Here is an 18,113-nt window from a genome sequence, read left to right on the forward strand (position 1 = left end):
AACTAATTATAATAATATATATAAAAAAATTGATTTAATTTTATTACATAATATTATTTGCCATTACTCGACAGGGTTAAGAGAGCCCATTGGCATGAAAATGTTAATGTATATATTTTTATAATGTCTTAGTCTTTTATTTTACTCGATTCTAAGGTTTGTCTGTTTGTTAATAACAGAAGAAGATAGTTTTAAAACATAGAGTTTTTTGTGCTGCTGTATGTTATTTGCTTATTATAAAAAAAATATAGATTCTATTTTGGAATTCTGAGGTTCATCTGAGTGTTTTGAGCGTAGTTTATATAAACGTCCACTAGATGGCGCGCTTGGGTTGTTTATGTTGACTGCAGCATTGACACAAAGTCTCTTGTCTTTGATTGGCAGCAGGTAGTGGTGGAAAAGTAGTATTCAAACTTATGCATTCTGTTTTCTCAGAGATCAAATATCACGAATTCATCAATGTGTGAAAAATAACAGAAAAGACACGTAAAATTATAGTAGCACAATAAAGAGATGTGAGCATTAAGCCTAAGCCCCGGAGGACATAAACGTCTCCACAGCACTGTGCACAAGTTGCCTTCATTTCATGGCCTGCGTCCCAATGTGCATACTATCCATCTTAAATTCTATTTGATACTACAACAAAAACAAATGTTATTGCAATATCATATCAATTTGTGTACTGTTTAGCAGATATAAATGCTTCAGCAGAAATTTTCCATAAGAATGCTCTAAAAGTGTTTGGGTCTTGTAGAACAAAAGCTGAATGAAAGCGTCCCAATGTGCATAGGCTACTGTCAACTCCATCTGCCCTAAATAATAATAAAAATTACTAATATCATTTATCAGTTCGAAAATGCATTAGCATATAGATTTTTTTATTAGTGTTTTTTTATAGAACGAGAAACTGACTTTTCTGGTATGTAAATGTTGGTGCAAAGCAAAACACAAAATGAAACACGTGGTATGACACACAAAGATAAAATGTATTTCTCTTTAAATGCATCATCTGTATAAAAATCTGAACAATAAGTTCCAGGTATATACATTTTATAAATAATACAAAATATAATTATGATAACATGTATACCAAAAAAAAAATGCAATAAATACATTAAACAATAGCAGTAATTTCCCTTAAATAAAGCAGGGGATGCATAGCATCCAAAGGGTAAATTGATGCCATTCTGAAGAAAAAGGAATTGACTGCGCTGCTGCGAAACATAATGAGCAGCTCCCAAATAAACCTGCTTTCCTCAGATCTCAGAGGAACAAAACTCAAAACTGACCAAAGCAAACCAGATCAGAACAACATCATTGCATGTGATATAAAGGTGAGTGATGTGTCAGAGAAGAACATGACATGATGAATAAAGCTTTGCCCTCTGGCATCTTTCAAAGGTTGGATAATATAGCAGATAATCTATTAGATCTATGATCTATGAGTCAAAAACAAAACAGAAATGCAACACAAAACAGGGCTAAAACACTGCAAGTAATCTAAAAGAACATTGGAAGGTTAAGCTGATGTCTACTCTATGATGTTTTCTATTAATCGAATGCTTAATATCAACACAAAACAGTGGGTAAAATCCCTCTTACATTCAAAGACAGTTTAGTTTGAGGGTGAATCTCATGAAAACACTTTCTGGTCACATTTAAAAATAGAAATAATAATAAAAAATAAAAATGCAATTTGCAATTTGTACTGTAACAGTCATTTTATGTACTATAGTAAATACTTCTGCAATGTATAAATATGATATAATTTTTGCATTATAATTTTACCTTACAGTATTGAGAATGTGAGTTTTGGGAGAAATGTATGTATTTTTTTTTTTTTCTAAAAATTGGCTTCATTTTTTAAACTAAGTAACATTTTCTGTTTATTTCTGTTGAATTTACATCGGAGCATGATTCAGACAGGTTCCTCTGAGAATGAGTTCACAGGTAGTTATAAAGACACTAGTCTTTGAAAACATTACAAGTGATATATGAGCAAAAGTAAAAGTAAACCATGAGATTAATACAGTAAGTGTGAGAAATGGAATAGAAGAGTGTGACGATCGATTATAGAAGTGTCCCTACCTGAGGTGATTTACTATCTATCTATCTATCTATCACTTTGGTATGTCATTCCTCTTGCATACAATAAGTCAACACTCAAAAACACAGAACAAAAACATGAAATGTGACAATGTTTCAATTAAAATACATTTTGGTAAACCGGTACAGTGCTGTGTGCTACGAACCTTAGCCAGGGCACCATTTCTTGTAACTGACAAACCAAATGTCACGTATCCCGACAAAGATTCAGTCCTTAATAGCATGCACAGAAAAACAGATATCCACTCGAGCAGTGAAACAAAAGACAATGTTGATCAAAGAAGTTCAAATTAAAGAGGTATTTCTTGATAGCAGAGGTTACTGAATGTGGCATCAGGATTAACTGGTTAGCTGCTGGTTGTGTTTGTGCAAGTGTGTAACGCCAAGAGCACATTACAAGACAGCCACGAGTCAACCGGAGTCATTTAAACACTCGCGGCTCAATTCACCTGCATATTATTCATGAACAACACGCAATACATCTTCATCAAAAATACAGTAAAATTACAGTAATGTTGTGAAATATTATTAGAGTTCAAAAAAGTAGTTTTTTATATGTGAATATATGTTAAAATCTAATTTAGTCCTGTGATCAAAGATGAATTTCCAGCATAAAATCTGTAACATTATTAATATTTTGCTCTCACTTTGATCAATTTAATGCATTGTTGCTGAATAAAAGTATCAATTTCTTACCGACTCCAAACGTTTGAGCAATAATGTAAATCAGGTCATTGACGTTCTTTTCAATCCAAGAATGATTTATTTCTATGTAAAACAGGCCTTTTATAGAGTACAACATTATTCATAAAATTCATCGCCTTTACTGCTTATGGAAAGCAGGCGGAATTTGTTTAAAATAGAAAAGAGTTGAAAAGAGTTAAAAATAGTGTGTGTACATTTTCTGGCGATCATGGCAGCAGTAATTCATCTAATGATGATCAGATGATGGAAGAGAGTGTTATAACCGGGCATACGTCCAGACATGCAGTGTAATCGAGTATTATTTCATCATTATAAAGAGCCGATGCAGGACTCCACCAATAAGCATTCAGAACCGGCCTGCAAACTGCTAAAACACTGCATGCAATATACATATCTAAAATAAAAAACGAAAAAAAAGGAAAGATTTGTTGTAGACTACTCACAAACATAAAAAAGTGACACGCTTCAGTCTTGTAATGTGCACATGGCTTAAGGAAAGTGTGTGTATATTAAACACACATGCTTAGCTGATGAGTGAATTAAAGCACCTTCTGTTCTGTTATAATGAACCTTCAATGCATCCACGTTCTTAAATCTTCTCCAGTTTCAGATAATGTGAAATGTAGGACTTCAAGCTACTTTTCACAATCTTTCCATGCAGGTCTGGAGCAGGAACCTGACGACTCACTTCCCAGAATCTCTCCCTGCAGGACGTCCCGTATCCCTGTGGTTCCTGTGCTGATGCTAGCAGATCCGCTGCGTTTGCAGTGCATCATCAGGAGCGCTGCATCCGATTCCTTGCACTGGAATTTCCTCGCTGTCTACACCGGAGCTTTGGGTTGATTTTACCGGCTGCGTCTCAGGGGCTGGTCTCATCCCACACAGCTGCAGTTGGCCGCTGAAAGCCATTTGATGGTCTGCCAGCTCGTCTGGGCGTCCATGAAGGAGATGGTCTCGAAGCGTGTAGGTCTGCAGCAGGGGTGAAGGCTCACCTTGCGGCTTGGAACGCTGCCGTTATCCGTCAGCACCTTCAGGGCCAGGTCGTAGTTCTTACGGGCGCTCATGCACGTCCCCACACAGTACTTAAACAGCACGATCTCATCCGAGTCATAGCCGAGGCCCAGATCACGCACCTTCATCTCTTTCCTCTCCAAACGGCAGTCCTGGCTGCTCCGGCCTCGCTTACGGTTGCGCCGCTCCTTACGGTTCCTACTGGACCTCCGTGAACTGGAGCTGTTTGTAGAGGAGCGCTGCCACCGGATCCGATGACCCTCGCCTTCCTCGTCCAGCGACGAATCTGAGGAGACAGAAAACACGAGCTGATGAGAGAAGTGACCACAGAACGTGACCGAACAGAAAGATTCTGTCATCATTAGTTATTTCCTTACAAACCCATATGCCTTTTTTTCTTCTGGGCGACTGATAGGTGAAATTCTGAAGAATAGTAGCTCAAGGTACTGTAAACTGTGGCTATTAAGTTCAAAAATATAATGTGCAAAATGCATTATTAATATATTTTAAATATTTATTTAAATCATATCATATCAAGAATTGAATAAAGTCAACTTGTTTTTGGTGGTGAGGGTATCAATGATACTGATTATATAATTAGTTTTTTGGTCAAACAGACACAATTTCTCCAGAGAATACAGCTTCTGGCTAGTGGCTCTGATGCATTAAAATAGTCTCAATTCCTGCCGGCACAAGGCACATCCGCCCACTGTAATGTAACACTGGCATTTAAAAAGGTGATAACACTAGTGGCCCTGGTTCACACCTCTGCAGCTGATAGTGTAACATGTGCACATCTCTCCACGGTGTAAAACATTCCTCACAGCCACTGCGCTGGACTATTATTGTACTGGAACTCATGCAACTGCAGCATGCAGCGCTGAAAACATCCCACAGCATGCCACATCATGTTTACAGAGTTTTGTTTAAAGGTGAGGAGAACCTTAGAATATGATTCAAACTTTCTCCAGGCGAAGATTGCAATAATGAGCTTCCAACAGAGCAATTTGCTGTGTCAAAACCTGCACGGAGGAGCTCTGGATTATTTGAAGAGGAACTTAAAACTGATAAGGAAGAGCGAGCTGAGATTATTCTATCCTGTGCATGAGCCAGGGAAAACATGACAATGTACTGGATCTGGAAAACTGGTGTACAACATCTGTGAGTCTCAGTGAAGAAACAACCCTCCAATAAATGTGTGCTGTTTTTTAATGTTGAAATACTTTCTCATCCGTTGTTGCTGTAAGCAGTTCTTTTGAAGCTCATGCAATCATTAGTCAAATATTTATTTAAATATTGCAAATTCCACAATATTTTTATTAAGACATTTTATACTACCATAGTTTGTGGTAACTAAACTGTGTTTTTGAAAGAAATGAATACTTTTAGTCAGCAAGGATGCATTAAATAGCTCGAAAGTTATAGTGAAGACATATTACAAAAGATTTCCGTTTCAAATTAATGCTGTTCTTTTGACATTTTTATTTAGCAAAGAATCCTGAAAAATAAAATGCATCATGGTTTCCACAAAAATATGAACTGACAATAATCAGAAATGTTTTTTGAGCAGCAAATCAGCATATTCAAATGATTTCTGAAGATCATGTGACACAAGACTGGAGGAATGATGCTGAAAATACAGCTGTGCATCACAGTAATAAAAGAACAGTTTAAGACATAAAGCTACTTTACATTTTTATAACATTTCCCATTACAGTCTTTACTGTATTAAAATGCATAAAATACATATTTCAAAAACATTAAAAACATCTTACAGACTACACTTTTTTTTTTTTTTCTTTGCAGCATCTTTCACATCTGTTAATATATTGTATATTTGAGCTGTTTGTGTATTTGAATGGCCAGTCAGCATCCACTGATGGCGGTGTTTTTGAGAACGGGGTCTAATTCAGTGGCAGGATATCACGGTTGACTTCCTGAAGAGTGAGTGTAAACACTCGGGGACTGTAGCTCTGTAAAAACACTGCTCTGTTTGTTTGCCCAACATGTCAGCTTGTGGCTCAGCTAATGCTGATCATGTTTATCATACTGCACAAAACAAAGTACATGAGCATGTCAGCATTAAATGTCAGAAGATCCATAGAGAAAACATGGCTTTATCTTAAGTCTGTATTGTAGTGCATGTCCTCACAAGAGATACTCAAGGTACGTTTGCATTCCACTCGTGTTTAGACATTATTATGTGCACAGATATTTCATTTCCACTGAACATAAATAGAATCATTTGCAAGGAATTTGTCTTGAAGCAATGTGTCACTGTGACATAACACAGAATCACAGGATGAGAAGAACATTGTCTTAAATTTCAACAAAGATTTTCTACAAAAAAACATCCAGCTCACATTTCTTCACCATTCTTTCTTTCTTTTTAGTGTGAAATCTGATCTGGGCATTTTTTGGACGGGTTTTGTAAGATCCACCCATTAGGGCTTTCTGAAGTGCTTGAGGTAACAGAAAGTGGAAAGCATCCTTCTGACAGGTTAGGCAGAAAATCTAATATCTGACCTAAAGGCTTCACATATGACAGAAAACACAGAATTCAATCTCTTTTATCTCAATTGTTTTTCCAAGAAGAGAAAAAACAATAAGTTCTGTTTTAGTGGTCTAAGTCTGCAATGAAAAGTTTCATTATAAATAAATGCTCCTCATCAAATTTCTGATTATCTGAGCCACTATCCACATTATAAAGCCCTACACACTTACTGCACAGTATGTCAACTACTGACTCATTTGTTAATACTTCTATTTCTCCAACGTTATTTTAAGAAAAGCATCTGAGACAAAGTTGATAGTTACTGAAACATACGGTAACTGAGACCTTCACATCTGAACCAGCTCAGTGAAGATCCATGAGCTTCTGTCTGCTTTAGCAATATGACACACACACACACACACACACACACACAACATATCATTTTGAAATTGCTCATGTCTATCACCAAGTGTAATTTTACTGTTGGTACAGACGAAAAGTTTAATTACAGGCTTTGCAATAACGTCAAAGCTGGATGAGGCTTGTAAACTATACTGAAGTGTTTTTGAAATTTCTCCTCTTCTTAAACTTGCTTCCTAATCTAATTGTCAAATAAACCTAATATTGTAGGCACTTTGATGAATTGCTTTTGTTCCTCTTTTGCTTTGGATAAAAGTTAAATGCATAAATGTATTTATGTAATTATTTATGTGTGTGTGTGTGTGTGTGTGTGTGTGTGTGTATCTATTTAAATAATCTAAGATTAATTCAAAGATTCATAAAAAAAAATATATATATATATATATATATATATATATATATACTGTATATATATATATATATATATATATATATATATATATATATATATATATATATATATATATATATATATATATATATATATATATATATTTCAGGGCAAAAATAAAACTAATAATAATAATAATAACAACAATAATAATAATTTTAGCAGCTTTAACCTCTGAGAATTCAACACTCATTGCTCATTTGCTGAAGGAGAACGTGTGACAACTAGCCCCGGTTCCCCTCACAGTGTCAGAGATGTACTGACCATGCAGCCGTGCCCATGGCGCTCTGCTCTGCCTCTCATCTAGATCTTTCTGTGGTCCTGGATGTTCTGCAGAGGTTGATGAGGCTCTCAGCCTGCTAGGACGGGACTCTTCTTTCTCCTCTTGGAGGAAATGTCCATCAACGAGACCCAGAAGACACACAAACACAAGCAGCATCACCTGTGAGAAAACCAAAAGATGTCATAATCACGGATACAGCATGTAGTGAACTGAAGCTGTTGTTATGATTGCAAAGAGACAGCAGAGCCAATAACACACGCTAGTAGGAATTACAATGACATGAATCCTCAGGGGTTAATCTAGTGCGCTGTCATGGCCTGTCCATTACTCGTCTGTGTCATATAAACCCTGACAGAGTAAACCGATCCGTGATGTCCGATCGGCGCATTCACATGGATACGCTTCCCACCCCCAAACCTGAACTGCAGGAGACCTCCAGTGATCCTACACAGCCAACACTACAGCCTCTTTAATTACTTAAGCAACACCCAACACCGCCGTAGATCCTCATGAGTAAATATTTCAGGATGACTTTAATGAATGAATGTCTGTGGAGTGTCTGGCTGAAAAGATCCAATGAGCCGGAGTGAAAATCAAGTGTGCTGACACACAAACAAGTCCAAACGGACACGCTTCTGACACATTTGATAATGTGGTACAGGCAAGCCGAGACCAATCAGGGGTTGTGATGTTGTGTCAGGCAGCACCAAAGCGTGAGTTTATTTATTAGCTGATTACTCAAATGATATGAGGAATGCTCACCTTCCAGTTCCTCAGGTGACATCGGGCAGGTGCAGCCATGCAGGTCTCCAGACTTCTCCACCCTTTGCCATCTAGAAAGGAAAAGATGCATAGTTTGATATGCATGCAAATATAATGGCACCAAACAAGTGGCTCTTAAAGAAACCGTCTCCCACAAATGAAAAGTCCCTCATTATTTTCAGCAATGCATTTCTCATAACTTTGATGGAAAGATCAATGAAAATCAACTCCGAAATAAATGTGATAAGATGTGCTTTTTGAATTTTATGGGGAAAACATAACAGCATGTCTGACAGATGAATAATAGGAGAATTTCAAATATATTGTGAGCAATGTTTTTGTTGTCACAAAATTAAAATTATTTAATCATTTTCTGTCTTGCTGTATTCCCTCTCCTGAAAGCATGATGGGAAAAGAGATGTGCAAACATCAATCAGACATCATCTGACTGTGATTTCATGACTCAGCAAGTCCCATCTTTCCTTTATCCTGCATCTTGCGAGTAAACTCAGGAAATTATATAACACATATTTATTCTTCCAAGACTATATACTCATATTAAACTAATTTTGCCCAATTTTTGATATGGTCATTCATCAAATTATGTAACCTTTTGAGGAGAGGTGTGCTTCTACTTTTAAAAGCCAGGCATTTGGAAAGTTTTTAAAAATATTATTAATTATGATGAAGGATTTTAAGACTCATTTATACCTTTTCACAAAAACAAAGTGTGTACTACAAAGAAAACACGCTTAAAAATGAAATAATTGGCATTTATATTGTCATTTTTTACTAAATTAAATTTTAATCTTTTATTGTTCTTTTTTTATATATATTTTTTTAAATATTGTTTTCATACAATTTCAATGTATTACAATTTCAACAATCAGATGCCCTAGCATCCCCTTGAAAAAAATATTATAATTAGAGACTCAAAATGATTATAAATATGATTTTTGCAATATATTTGGCAACTTTTTACTTTACTGTCCTTTACTGTTTCTTTTCTGTGAAATGTTCCCCATATTATTATAAATTCAAAATCATTTTAATATGCTTTTCACAATAAATACTGGTCCAAAGCAACTTATTTTTTGCAGTTTCTTATCCCTGAAATTTCCTGTAGACAAAAACTTTTTATTCACTAAGCAACAGGACAATTTTCACCTAGCAATGCCCTAGCAACTATACAGAACACCTTAACAACCAGTTTTGGGGAAAGTTACTCTTAAAATTAATGCATTACAATATTGCTTTACTCCCTAAAAAGTAACTAATCGCGTTACTTATTTACTTTCCATGGAAACTAATGAATTACAATACTTTTCCGCTACTTTTTCACATCTGGGCTGAGCTTTCTTGCTTGTTTCGAAATGAAAAAGCTGTTTTTGGCAAATGCAAAAGCCCTTTCACACCAAAAGTGAAATGAATAAGCCTCAGGCTGAAGGAAATGTAAATTCAAAAAGCTCAAACAAATCATTCAGCTGTGCTGCCAATCCTGAACACATGAAGAATAGGACGCAAGAGAAGAGAGAGTTCTGTTCATCTTTTGCTTATTAGTATTGTTGAATTGGATCATCTAAGGTCAACAGCAAAGACACTGGGATTAACTACATAAAGGATATTTTACATGTAATTATCACAGTTTGTGTAATATGTGTAATATTTGCATTTTACTGTTTTTATTAATTTTGAGGAATTCTAGAATGTCAGTAACATCAAATGCTTCTCCACTTATTCCCGATTTCTTTCCAGGTGAACTGCCAGTAAATCATTGGGGAAAAAAGTAACTGGCATTACTTATTTAAAAAAGTAACAAATTAAAAGGTAATTTGTTACTTTTCTAGTTACTTGAAAAAAATAATCCGATTTCTTTGTAATGCGTTACCTCCAACACAGCTAGCAACTAGCCAGAGTACACTTAGCAATGCCGTGGAAATCACTCAGAACAGAAAATGGGACTCGAAGTCTGTTCTAATAAAGCATTCCACCTAAATTGACATTATATGGCTTTGAGGGTTTCCTTGACCACATGTATAAACTTGCAGACAGTGAAACATTCTCTCGTGCTGCACGTAAACGATGCATAACGATTAAGCAACAGGATGTGATGAAAGTATCAATGCAATTCAGAGCTGTCCTAGAGAGATGGTTTCACCTGCAGCCTTAAATATCAAATTTAAAGCACACCGTTGCTATGAATAACCCACCATTGCCGAAGGCTGCAAGCTGTTGTGTGCACTGACACAATCTGCACAGTTTGGCAGCTTCACTGTGTCACATAAAGGTTAGCAGAAGATTTAAAACACTCTGTGACTGATACCACTATTCAATTATAAACTACAAGCATATGCAACCGTTAAAACCGACGTGTCTGCACGCTAACGTCACTAAATAAAACTGCAAAAATAATAACAAACAGAGAGCCCTGCACCAAACTCACTTGACCGGATGTCTACATCTTGGATTGGAAAACCAAGACTTCTATATATCAAGATGACTGATGCATTGGTGGATCGTGTTGATAGTTAATGTGATTCTCTACATCTGTGTTTGCTCTGTTTGGACACCTGTGAGAACTCCAGGAGAACTGACTTCATATATTGATTCAAAATCACCAAAACACCAACCGATTCAAACACACTGAACAGAAATAATGAAGAAAAGTGATGTTAGTCCTGCTGTATTTGAAACAGACACCTGATCTGGTGTTTAATCAGCAAATGCTTTGACATTCAGACATTTTTAAGTGTGTTATTCTTAGTCCTAAATAGTTTCTGGGCCACTGTATAGGTTTACACGGTCATATATACTACAATCTCCATATATATTTATTTAAATTAACATTTTAATGCTGATTTATACAAGCAGATTTCCATGTATTAATTGAATTAAAAAAATTACATTTATTTTAATTATAAAATAATATAAATCTCAGGAATTTAAATCACTAAAATTAAAATTATTGTAATAATTCAATTTGATTTCCATATATATATATATATTAATTTACACACATGTATGCATGAATGTATGTATATCCTCAATAAACATTTGTGACAAGCAGTAAATCACAAAAACACAGGCCTAAACCCAATCACAATATGCAAATAGTTTTAAGATGATTCACCGTTGAGCAACTTCTTTCAACTTCAAATTAAGAAATCGAATCATTCATCATCACTGTGAAATGTTGCCAAAACATGCTTAAAGGCAGCGAAGGTTTTGATGTGGCAAGATGTTGATAACACAGGAAAATTAAAAAAACTAAAAAAAACAAATATGCCATTAAAATCAATGGATGAGAAACCTAAGTCAACATCCTCCTGACATACATCAAAGAGAACGTGCTTAAAGAAGACAGACTGTGAAACTGATATGATGTGTCTGGTTTCAAAGCGTAACACTGAGCTGCACGAGCCAATCACATTCAGCCAATGAAGATGCCTATAAATCAGCCACTGAAAGACAAAGTACAGGAGCAAATGACTTTGCAACATGTACAACCAAAAGTAAACCTTGAACAAACACACTATCATTCAAAAGTTTGGTTCGGTATTTTTTTAAGAAATTAAAACAAGGATGCATCAAATTGATCAAAAGTGACAGTAAAGACATTTAAAATGTTACAAAAGATATCTGTATCAAAAATAAATGCAGTTGTTTTAAACTTTCTATTCCTCAAAGAATCCTGAAAAATAAAACCCTTCACAGTTTATACAAAAATATGAAGCAGCACAACAGAATAATTTCTGAAGATCATGTGATGCTGAAAGCTGGAGAAATGATGCTGAAAATTCAGCTTTACATCTCAGGAATTAATTCTATTTTAACATCTATTCAAACCAATTTGTAAAACAGTAATTTTCTGTATTTTTGAACAAATAAATGAAGCCTTAAACATTAGAAAAAATAAAAGATTTGCACTTTCAAACAATTAATCGTGATTAATCATATCCAAAATAGTTTACATTATATATATATATATATATATATATGTGTGTGTGTGTGTACTGTGTATATTTATTATGTATATATTAATACACACACATGCATTTATATACATGTATTTCAGAAAAATGTTATTTTTATATATTAAATATATTTATTTATAATATCCATATGTAAATATTTTCAAATTATATACTGTATGTGTATTTATATATACATAAACACACACACATATGTTATGCAAACCAAACTTTTTGTATGCTGTATGCGATTAGTCACGATTAATCATTTGACAGCACTATTAAAAATAAACATACAGTAAATATCTTTCTGTCCACTATCTTTTGAAAGCTAATGCATGTCTATGAAAATGTATGCGTGATGCATCTTATTAATGTTGGTACTGTACTTTATTATTCTGACACTTAAAAGTGTGCAACTTAAGGGAGTGTTCTTTTTTTTTATATAATAAATTTTACACCTTCAAACATTAAAACGGACAAACTAAGCCCCACAGCCGTACATTAAAGGAAAGACCCAAGGCATTTTGAGACCAGAATATCACAGAGACCTGGGGATGAAAGCTTTTCACTTGTTCCAGTAAGTACCCACCTAGCAACTGCCCAGAATGCCCTGTGCACTGCAAAGAGACAGGGAGATTTTAACAGGCAAGCCCCAGTCAAACTGTCTACTCTTGTGAAGAAGACAGACAGAGAGATGATCAGAGATGTATACATTTAATCCAAGCCCGTCTGTGAACGAAGAGAGATGAGCTGCTCTGGAAGGACAAGTTTGACAGAATTTAAACATGATTCTGTTTCTGTAAATGAAGAGGCGTCTGTTTGGATTCTCTACTGAGAAACTTCTGTGTGAGCGTGACAGCGGAGAACCAGATGTCCGGCTGCGAACACACACACTCTCACACAATCATCTATCTCTCATCTCCTTGTTTCTCTGTGGTGTACACAGATACACACATCTGTCAGCTCCATTAAGACAAATGAACCTGCTCTCTGACATGATGAATCAAAAACATCTCGCAAATAATAAAATCCAGCGTGTGTGTGTGAAACGGATCGCGTACACTTTTCAGCAGTGTGTGTGCGTTCGCTGTGGGGTCCGAGCTGTCAGATGGACAAATGGGAGTCAAAGGAGAAATCTGGGTGGGTAACGTGTGTTATTGGGAATAATGAAGACTCAACTGAAGTGACAGAAGGAGAAAAAGAGAAAGAGATGAATTCTGAAAAGTGTTTGTATTTGTGTACTCTGATGACATTACAGAACATTCCACATGGCTGAGTTTGCTGAGTGACCTCCATGCATTTCCACTCCTAACTATCCTGAATACAAGCACCAGCTCAGACACTGTACACAGAGGCATTCTGCTTCAAATCCTTACCAGAGGAAGCTTTTACTGCCAGAAAATGTTGCTCTTTTAAAGATTAGGAGAAATATACCAATAGAAACATAGATAGTCGACATACAGAGTATAGGTATAGCATTTAAAAAATAATGTGCAAGCAGCTCTTTGGTGTCATTTGTTTGAGACATTGATGAGACCTGTCTGAAACTCTACAGAAAATGTGATCATTAAGAAGTGATTCTCAGGGGGAAATACATTTGTGGTTATCGTTGACCAAAATAATAAAAAAATAATTCTTTGTATTTTTACAAGCAAAAAAAATAGAATAAATAAAAAATAAGTAAATAAATAAAAAAGAGAGAGAGAGAGAGAGAGAGAGAGAGGATATTAGTGACTGAGGAAGCAAATCTAATGTAAAACCAGTTCAGAATCTATTGTTTATTAATATTGATAATCAATTCATCACTGAAAAAATTATCTGGTTTAGAAACATTGTTCACTCAATTTTCTAAATTATTAAAGAATTTCTCAAACAATTACAAATTAATGTCAAGTAACACATTGAATCAAACATATTTAAGTAAAAAAACTGAAATAGAATTCTCTTGTAAAACAATATTTATTTTTATTTTTTTACAAATTCAAAAATATATTTCTTTATTGTGACGCAACATTTGAAAAAGAAAAAAGTCATGAGGATGCTTAAAATAAAATGTGACATTAAATGACAAAAAAGTAAAAGTGAACTTATTATCGGTCTGTTATCATTGGTCTATAATTATTTTCTAAGCAGTTAGCATTTAACTAGACTCTGTTGACTGGCCATCTGTTGAAAATCATACACAAAACCGGAAAGCACTTCTTGATCTGGAGAGCTCTAACTTCACTTTAGCTAGCTTCTGGGAATAAGAGCACACAGGTTTCGTTTATAAGTCCTCCTGGAAACTCAGTTATGTTTTCAAGGTTTTGAGAATGAAATAATCCCTGAACAGGCAAGGGAAGATTTAGTTTTCTGCTGTGCAATTACTTGAAATAATTTCTCCATAATGATAATGTGGTATTCTATATTGCAAATAAACTTGCCCCTAAACAAACGTCCTCTCAGTCAGCTGGTTTCTTTCTGTCTAAGTGGGTGGTTCTTGTCCAAAATAATCTGTACACTGTGCACCAGACATTACATCAAACACCTTGTTGCACAAAACTAGTTTTTCACTTTATGTAAGACTCAGACCCTCTCTCTGGGCTCTACTGTCCTTCTGCCCCGCTCTGACCCTGGATAAGGTGTTTCTCATTATTGCACAACTAGGATGTTCATTAGTGGAGGCTGTAATAAATTATCCAGCCGTGGACTGCCATGCGGTGACTGCGGCCCATAATTCTTACTAACACCACAGCGCTCCTGTGTCCCGTGTGATCTCCTGACACTCATGTACTGCCCCGTCTCCATGCACACAGTCACGAAACCTACACTTGCTATGCAATCACTTCATCAAAATTAAATGGATGTCAAAAATACACCTGAGCAATTTAAAGACCAGCAGTTTACGAGGAAAGTTCTGATCCACTGGGTCAAAGATGGATGAAAAATAATGGATAAATAGACTAAGATAAAATGCAACTAATCATATATTTGAGCAGACTTAGGATTGCAAAATAAATTAAATTTTTACCTTTAATTGGAATTGGAACTTTTTATTGCAATTAGGACTTTTACCCACAATGATGTGTTCATATCACACAGTTCAGACTGTTTTCTCCAATAGCGAGAGATAAACTAACAGTTCTTACTTTCTTTCTCACAATCCAGTCTACATCTTGTAATCCTAGATTTTTTTCTCAGAATTGAGTTTACATCTTCAAATTTCTGTTTTTTTTTTTCTTCTTTTTTTTTCCACCAAAAAAGAGGTAACTGCAACTTTAACTTACAATTAGATTGATTTTATACCTTAATTTTATATCTTGTCATTCTAAATTTATATTTTGCGGTCAGACCTTTTTCTCAGAATTTGTGAGAACTGAGATAAAATGTTGCAAAGACCCTATTTTTTTTAATTTTCTATTTTAAATCTGTAGCAGAAACATGTTTCCATAGAAAACACTCTCTGTCTCTTGTTGTCAAGGTCAAATGTGTCTAATAAAATTCTTATTATTTACTTTATAATATTATTCATTAATAACATTTAAAACAACAATTAATTTTAAAACACTAACTATTTTAAGTATTTATAGTATTTATTCAAATAAATAATAGAATATATATATATATATATATATATATATATATATATATATATATATATATATATATATATAAATAAAATCATGTACTAATTTCAGATTTTAAAGAAAAAAAAATGGCAAAAAAGAAAAAGGTCAAATCTGGTCCCTGCAAAAGTGAGAACTATAAGATCCAGCATTAAAGTAAACAGTGACTATGTGGAAACTGTCCAAAAATGGACCGTTTGGATGTGATTAAACGGTATTACATCTTTCAGCAGACAGTACAACTGAAAAGGGCTGGACGCTTGCATTAGTGTCTCTTAAAGGAGGTGTGATTCAGACACTCGAGCGTTAAGTGCCAGCGCACCCAATCTATCACAGCAACAGGAAAACACAGCACATTAAAGACAATTCATCATGAATTCATGGCAGGTCAGAACTAAAGAGACCCACATATGATAATACACGGGATCCACAAAACTCCATCAAACTCTATTTAGCAGCATCATCATAAAGCTCATCATGTGACCTGCTTAAAAAAATAACAAATACTGTAAATAAAAAAAAGAGCACACTAATGACTCAGCATTGCTTTTTAATCTTTCAACACGACATAACAAATAACCCGAGAGAAATACCACAGTCTACCCTGCTGCCTTAGTCACAGAAAACCATGCCAACAGACAAATAAATTAATAATTATGATCCAATGATTACAGTATGCCAGGGAGTAGCCTGCAGTCTATTGGGAAGTATTTGCAATCTGATACTGAAATCCAATATTACCTGCTCAACAAACATGCCAACCAACTCAGCCAGATGGGTGGGATATAGGTAGGATGCTACACATGGGACTGTTTCTGTGTAAGAATCTCGCACTTTCCAATCCAAATCTTTTAAAAAGACATTTACAAGAGGAGACAGTGTGGTGTGCATTTGTTCCAGCAGAGAACAGATGGGGAGAAAAACAATGCACCGGAACCAGAACTGAGATCATATTCATAGAACTGAGAATTTATTGCATACATAGCATATGAGACTTCTTAGCGAGATAACAAGACTTAAAGAGCCACAAATGGCTATAATAAGACCCCAGAGTGGAGAAAACAGTCCTGGGATTCTCTTCTAACTGTATCCAGATTTCATCCCTTCCAGACAGGAAAACAGCTCTTTCAGGAGCACACTTACTGTCAGTCCCATCATCAATCATCAGCTCCGTCAGCTGGGAAAGAAAGGCTTGTCAAATAAGCAGAGGGATACACTTAATTAAGTATTTTGAGGTACATTCTCAACCTGTTTGTACGAGATTGAGGAAAGCCAAGCAGCTGAGCAGCTTTTATTTTCCTTTCATTTTTGGGGATCAACCACCCTTCAACAGATCCAACAATAACTGATGCATATTTATACGGTTTTATAAAGCAAAGGACATTTTAAAGGAATTTAAAGGAACAAAAAGAATCGAAGACCAAGAACTCGTGCTATTTAAAAAAGACAACATTATATATTAACTAGATTACACATTGTATTTAATAAAGTCAAATTCAAAAATGTTAATTGGATCTAATATTCTGTGACAAACAAATTATTTATGATTCTTTTAAGGGCAGCAACACTTAAAGCAATAACGTTATATTACATATTATTAGCTCTATACAAGTTAACATAACTTTTTTTTTTCGAAAATAAATCTAACGTGAGAAAATTAGATGCATTTTTTTCTATTTAGCAATACAATAAGAACGGTTCTGCCAATATAAATAAATAATCTATACAAAATAATTAATAATTAAATTAATTACTTAAGCTATGCTAAAAAAAAAAGAATGTAAAAATGATCAAAATGTAAAAAGAATGTAAAAGATGCAAACTACAGACCAATGCTTGCATCATGATTCAAATTAAAGAAAAGAAAAGAAATATACAATCCTACCTTTTCGGTCCTGATCGACCTCTCCTGTCATGGACTTGAGTGAAATAAATTAAGAAACGGACAAGTGAAAATAATCCACAGATAATAAAACTGTATTCCTTAGAATGTTTCCTCTCGACCTCTCCCTGTAGTGATGATGCATAATTGTGAACATCCACGTCTTTCACATAAACTCGTGTCCAGAGTCTTGTGTTGACTGCCCCAGACGCGTGAGGTCCAGGACAGCTCGCGCGCGGTTCTTCCTCGGGACACGCTCTCTGCTCTAAATACAGGAGTCCGTGCCAAAATCAAGTCCCATAAACACATGAGAGTTTGAACCCCAGAGGTGTCAAATTCCAGCCCCTTTCACATGATACGCTACAAGCGAGCGACGCGACGCGACAAACTCCAGCGCTCCCTTGATAATCCAGGACGCAAGCGTTCCGCTGATTATAATAAGAGCCTTCTGATTGGTCGACTGGGTGCCTACGTCACGCG

At 35.2% G+C, this 18,113-nt stretch overlaps 1 protein-coding gene across 1 annotated transcript; it reads right to left on the bottom strand.

The window, feature by feature from the left end:
- Nucleotides 1–1,042: 1,042 nt before the first annotated feature.
- LOC127959326 (neurturin) lies at nt 1,043–18,021 on the bottom strand. The gene is made up of 4 exons (XM_052558408.1): nt 17,637–18,021; nt 8,173–8,243; nt 7,392–7,569; nt 1,043–4,108 (listed from the first exon to the last, which is right to left on the bottom strand). The coding sequence occupies exons 1-4, from the start codon at nt 17,665–17,667 to the stop codon at nt 3,684–3,686; spliced, it is 705 nt and encodes a 234-aa protein (XP_052414368.1). The 5' UTR covers nt 17,668–18,021; the 3' UTR covers nt 1,043–3,683.
- Nucleotides 18,022–18,113: the final 92 nt, after the last annotated feature.

Source organism: Carassius gibelio, chromosome B6, assembly GCF_023724105.1.
Source record: "Carassius gibelio isolate Cgi1373 ecotype wild population from Czech Republic chromosome B6, carGib1.2-hapl.c, whole genome shotgun sequence".
Lineage (NCBI taxonomy): Eukaryota > Metazoa > Chordata > Actinopteri > Cypriniformes > Cyprinidae > Carassius > Carassius gibelio.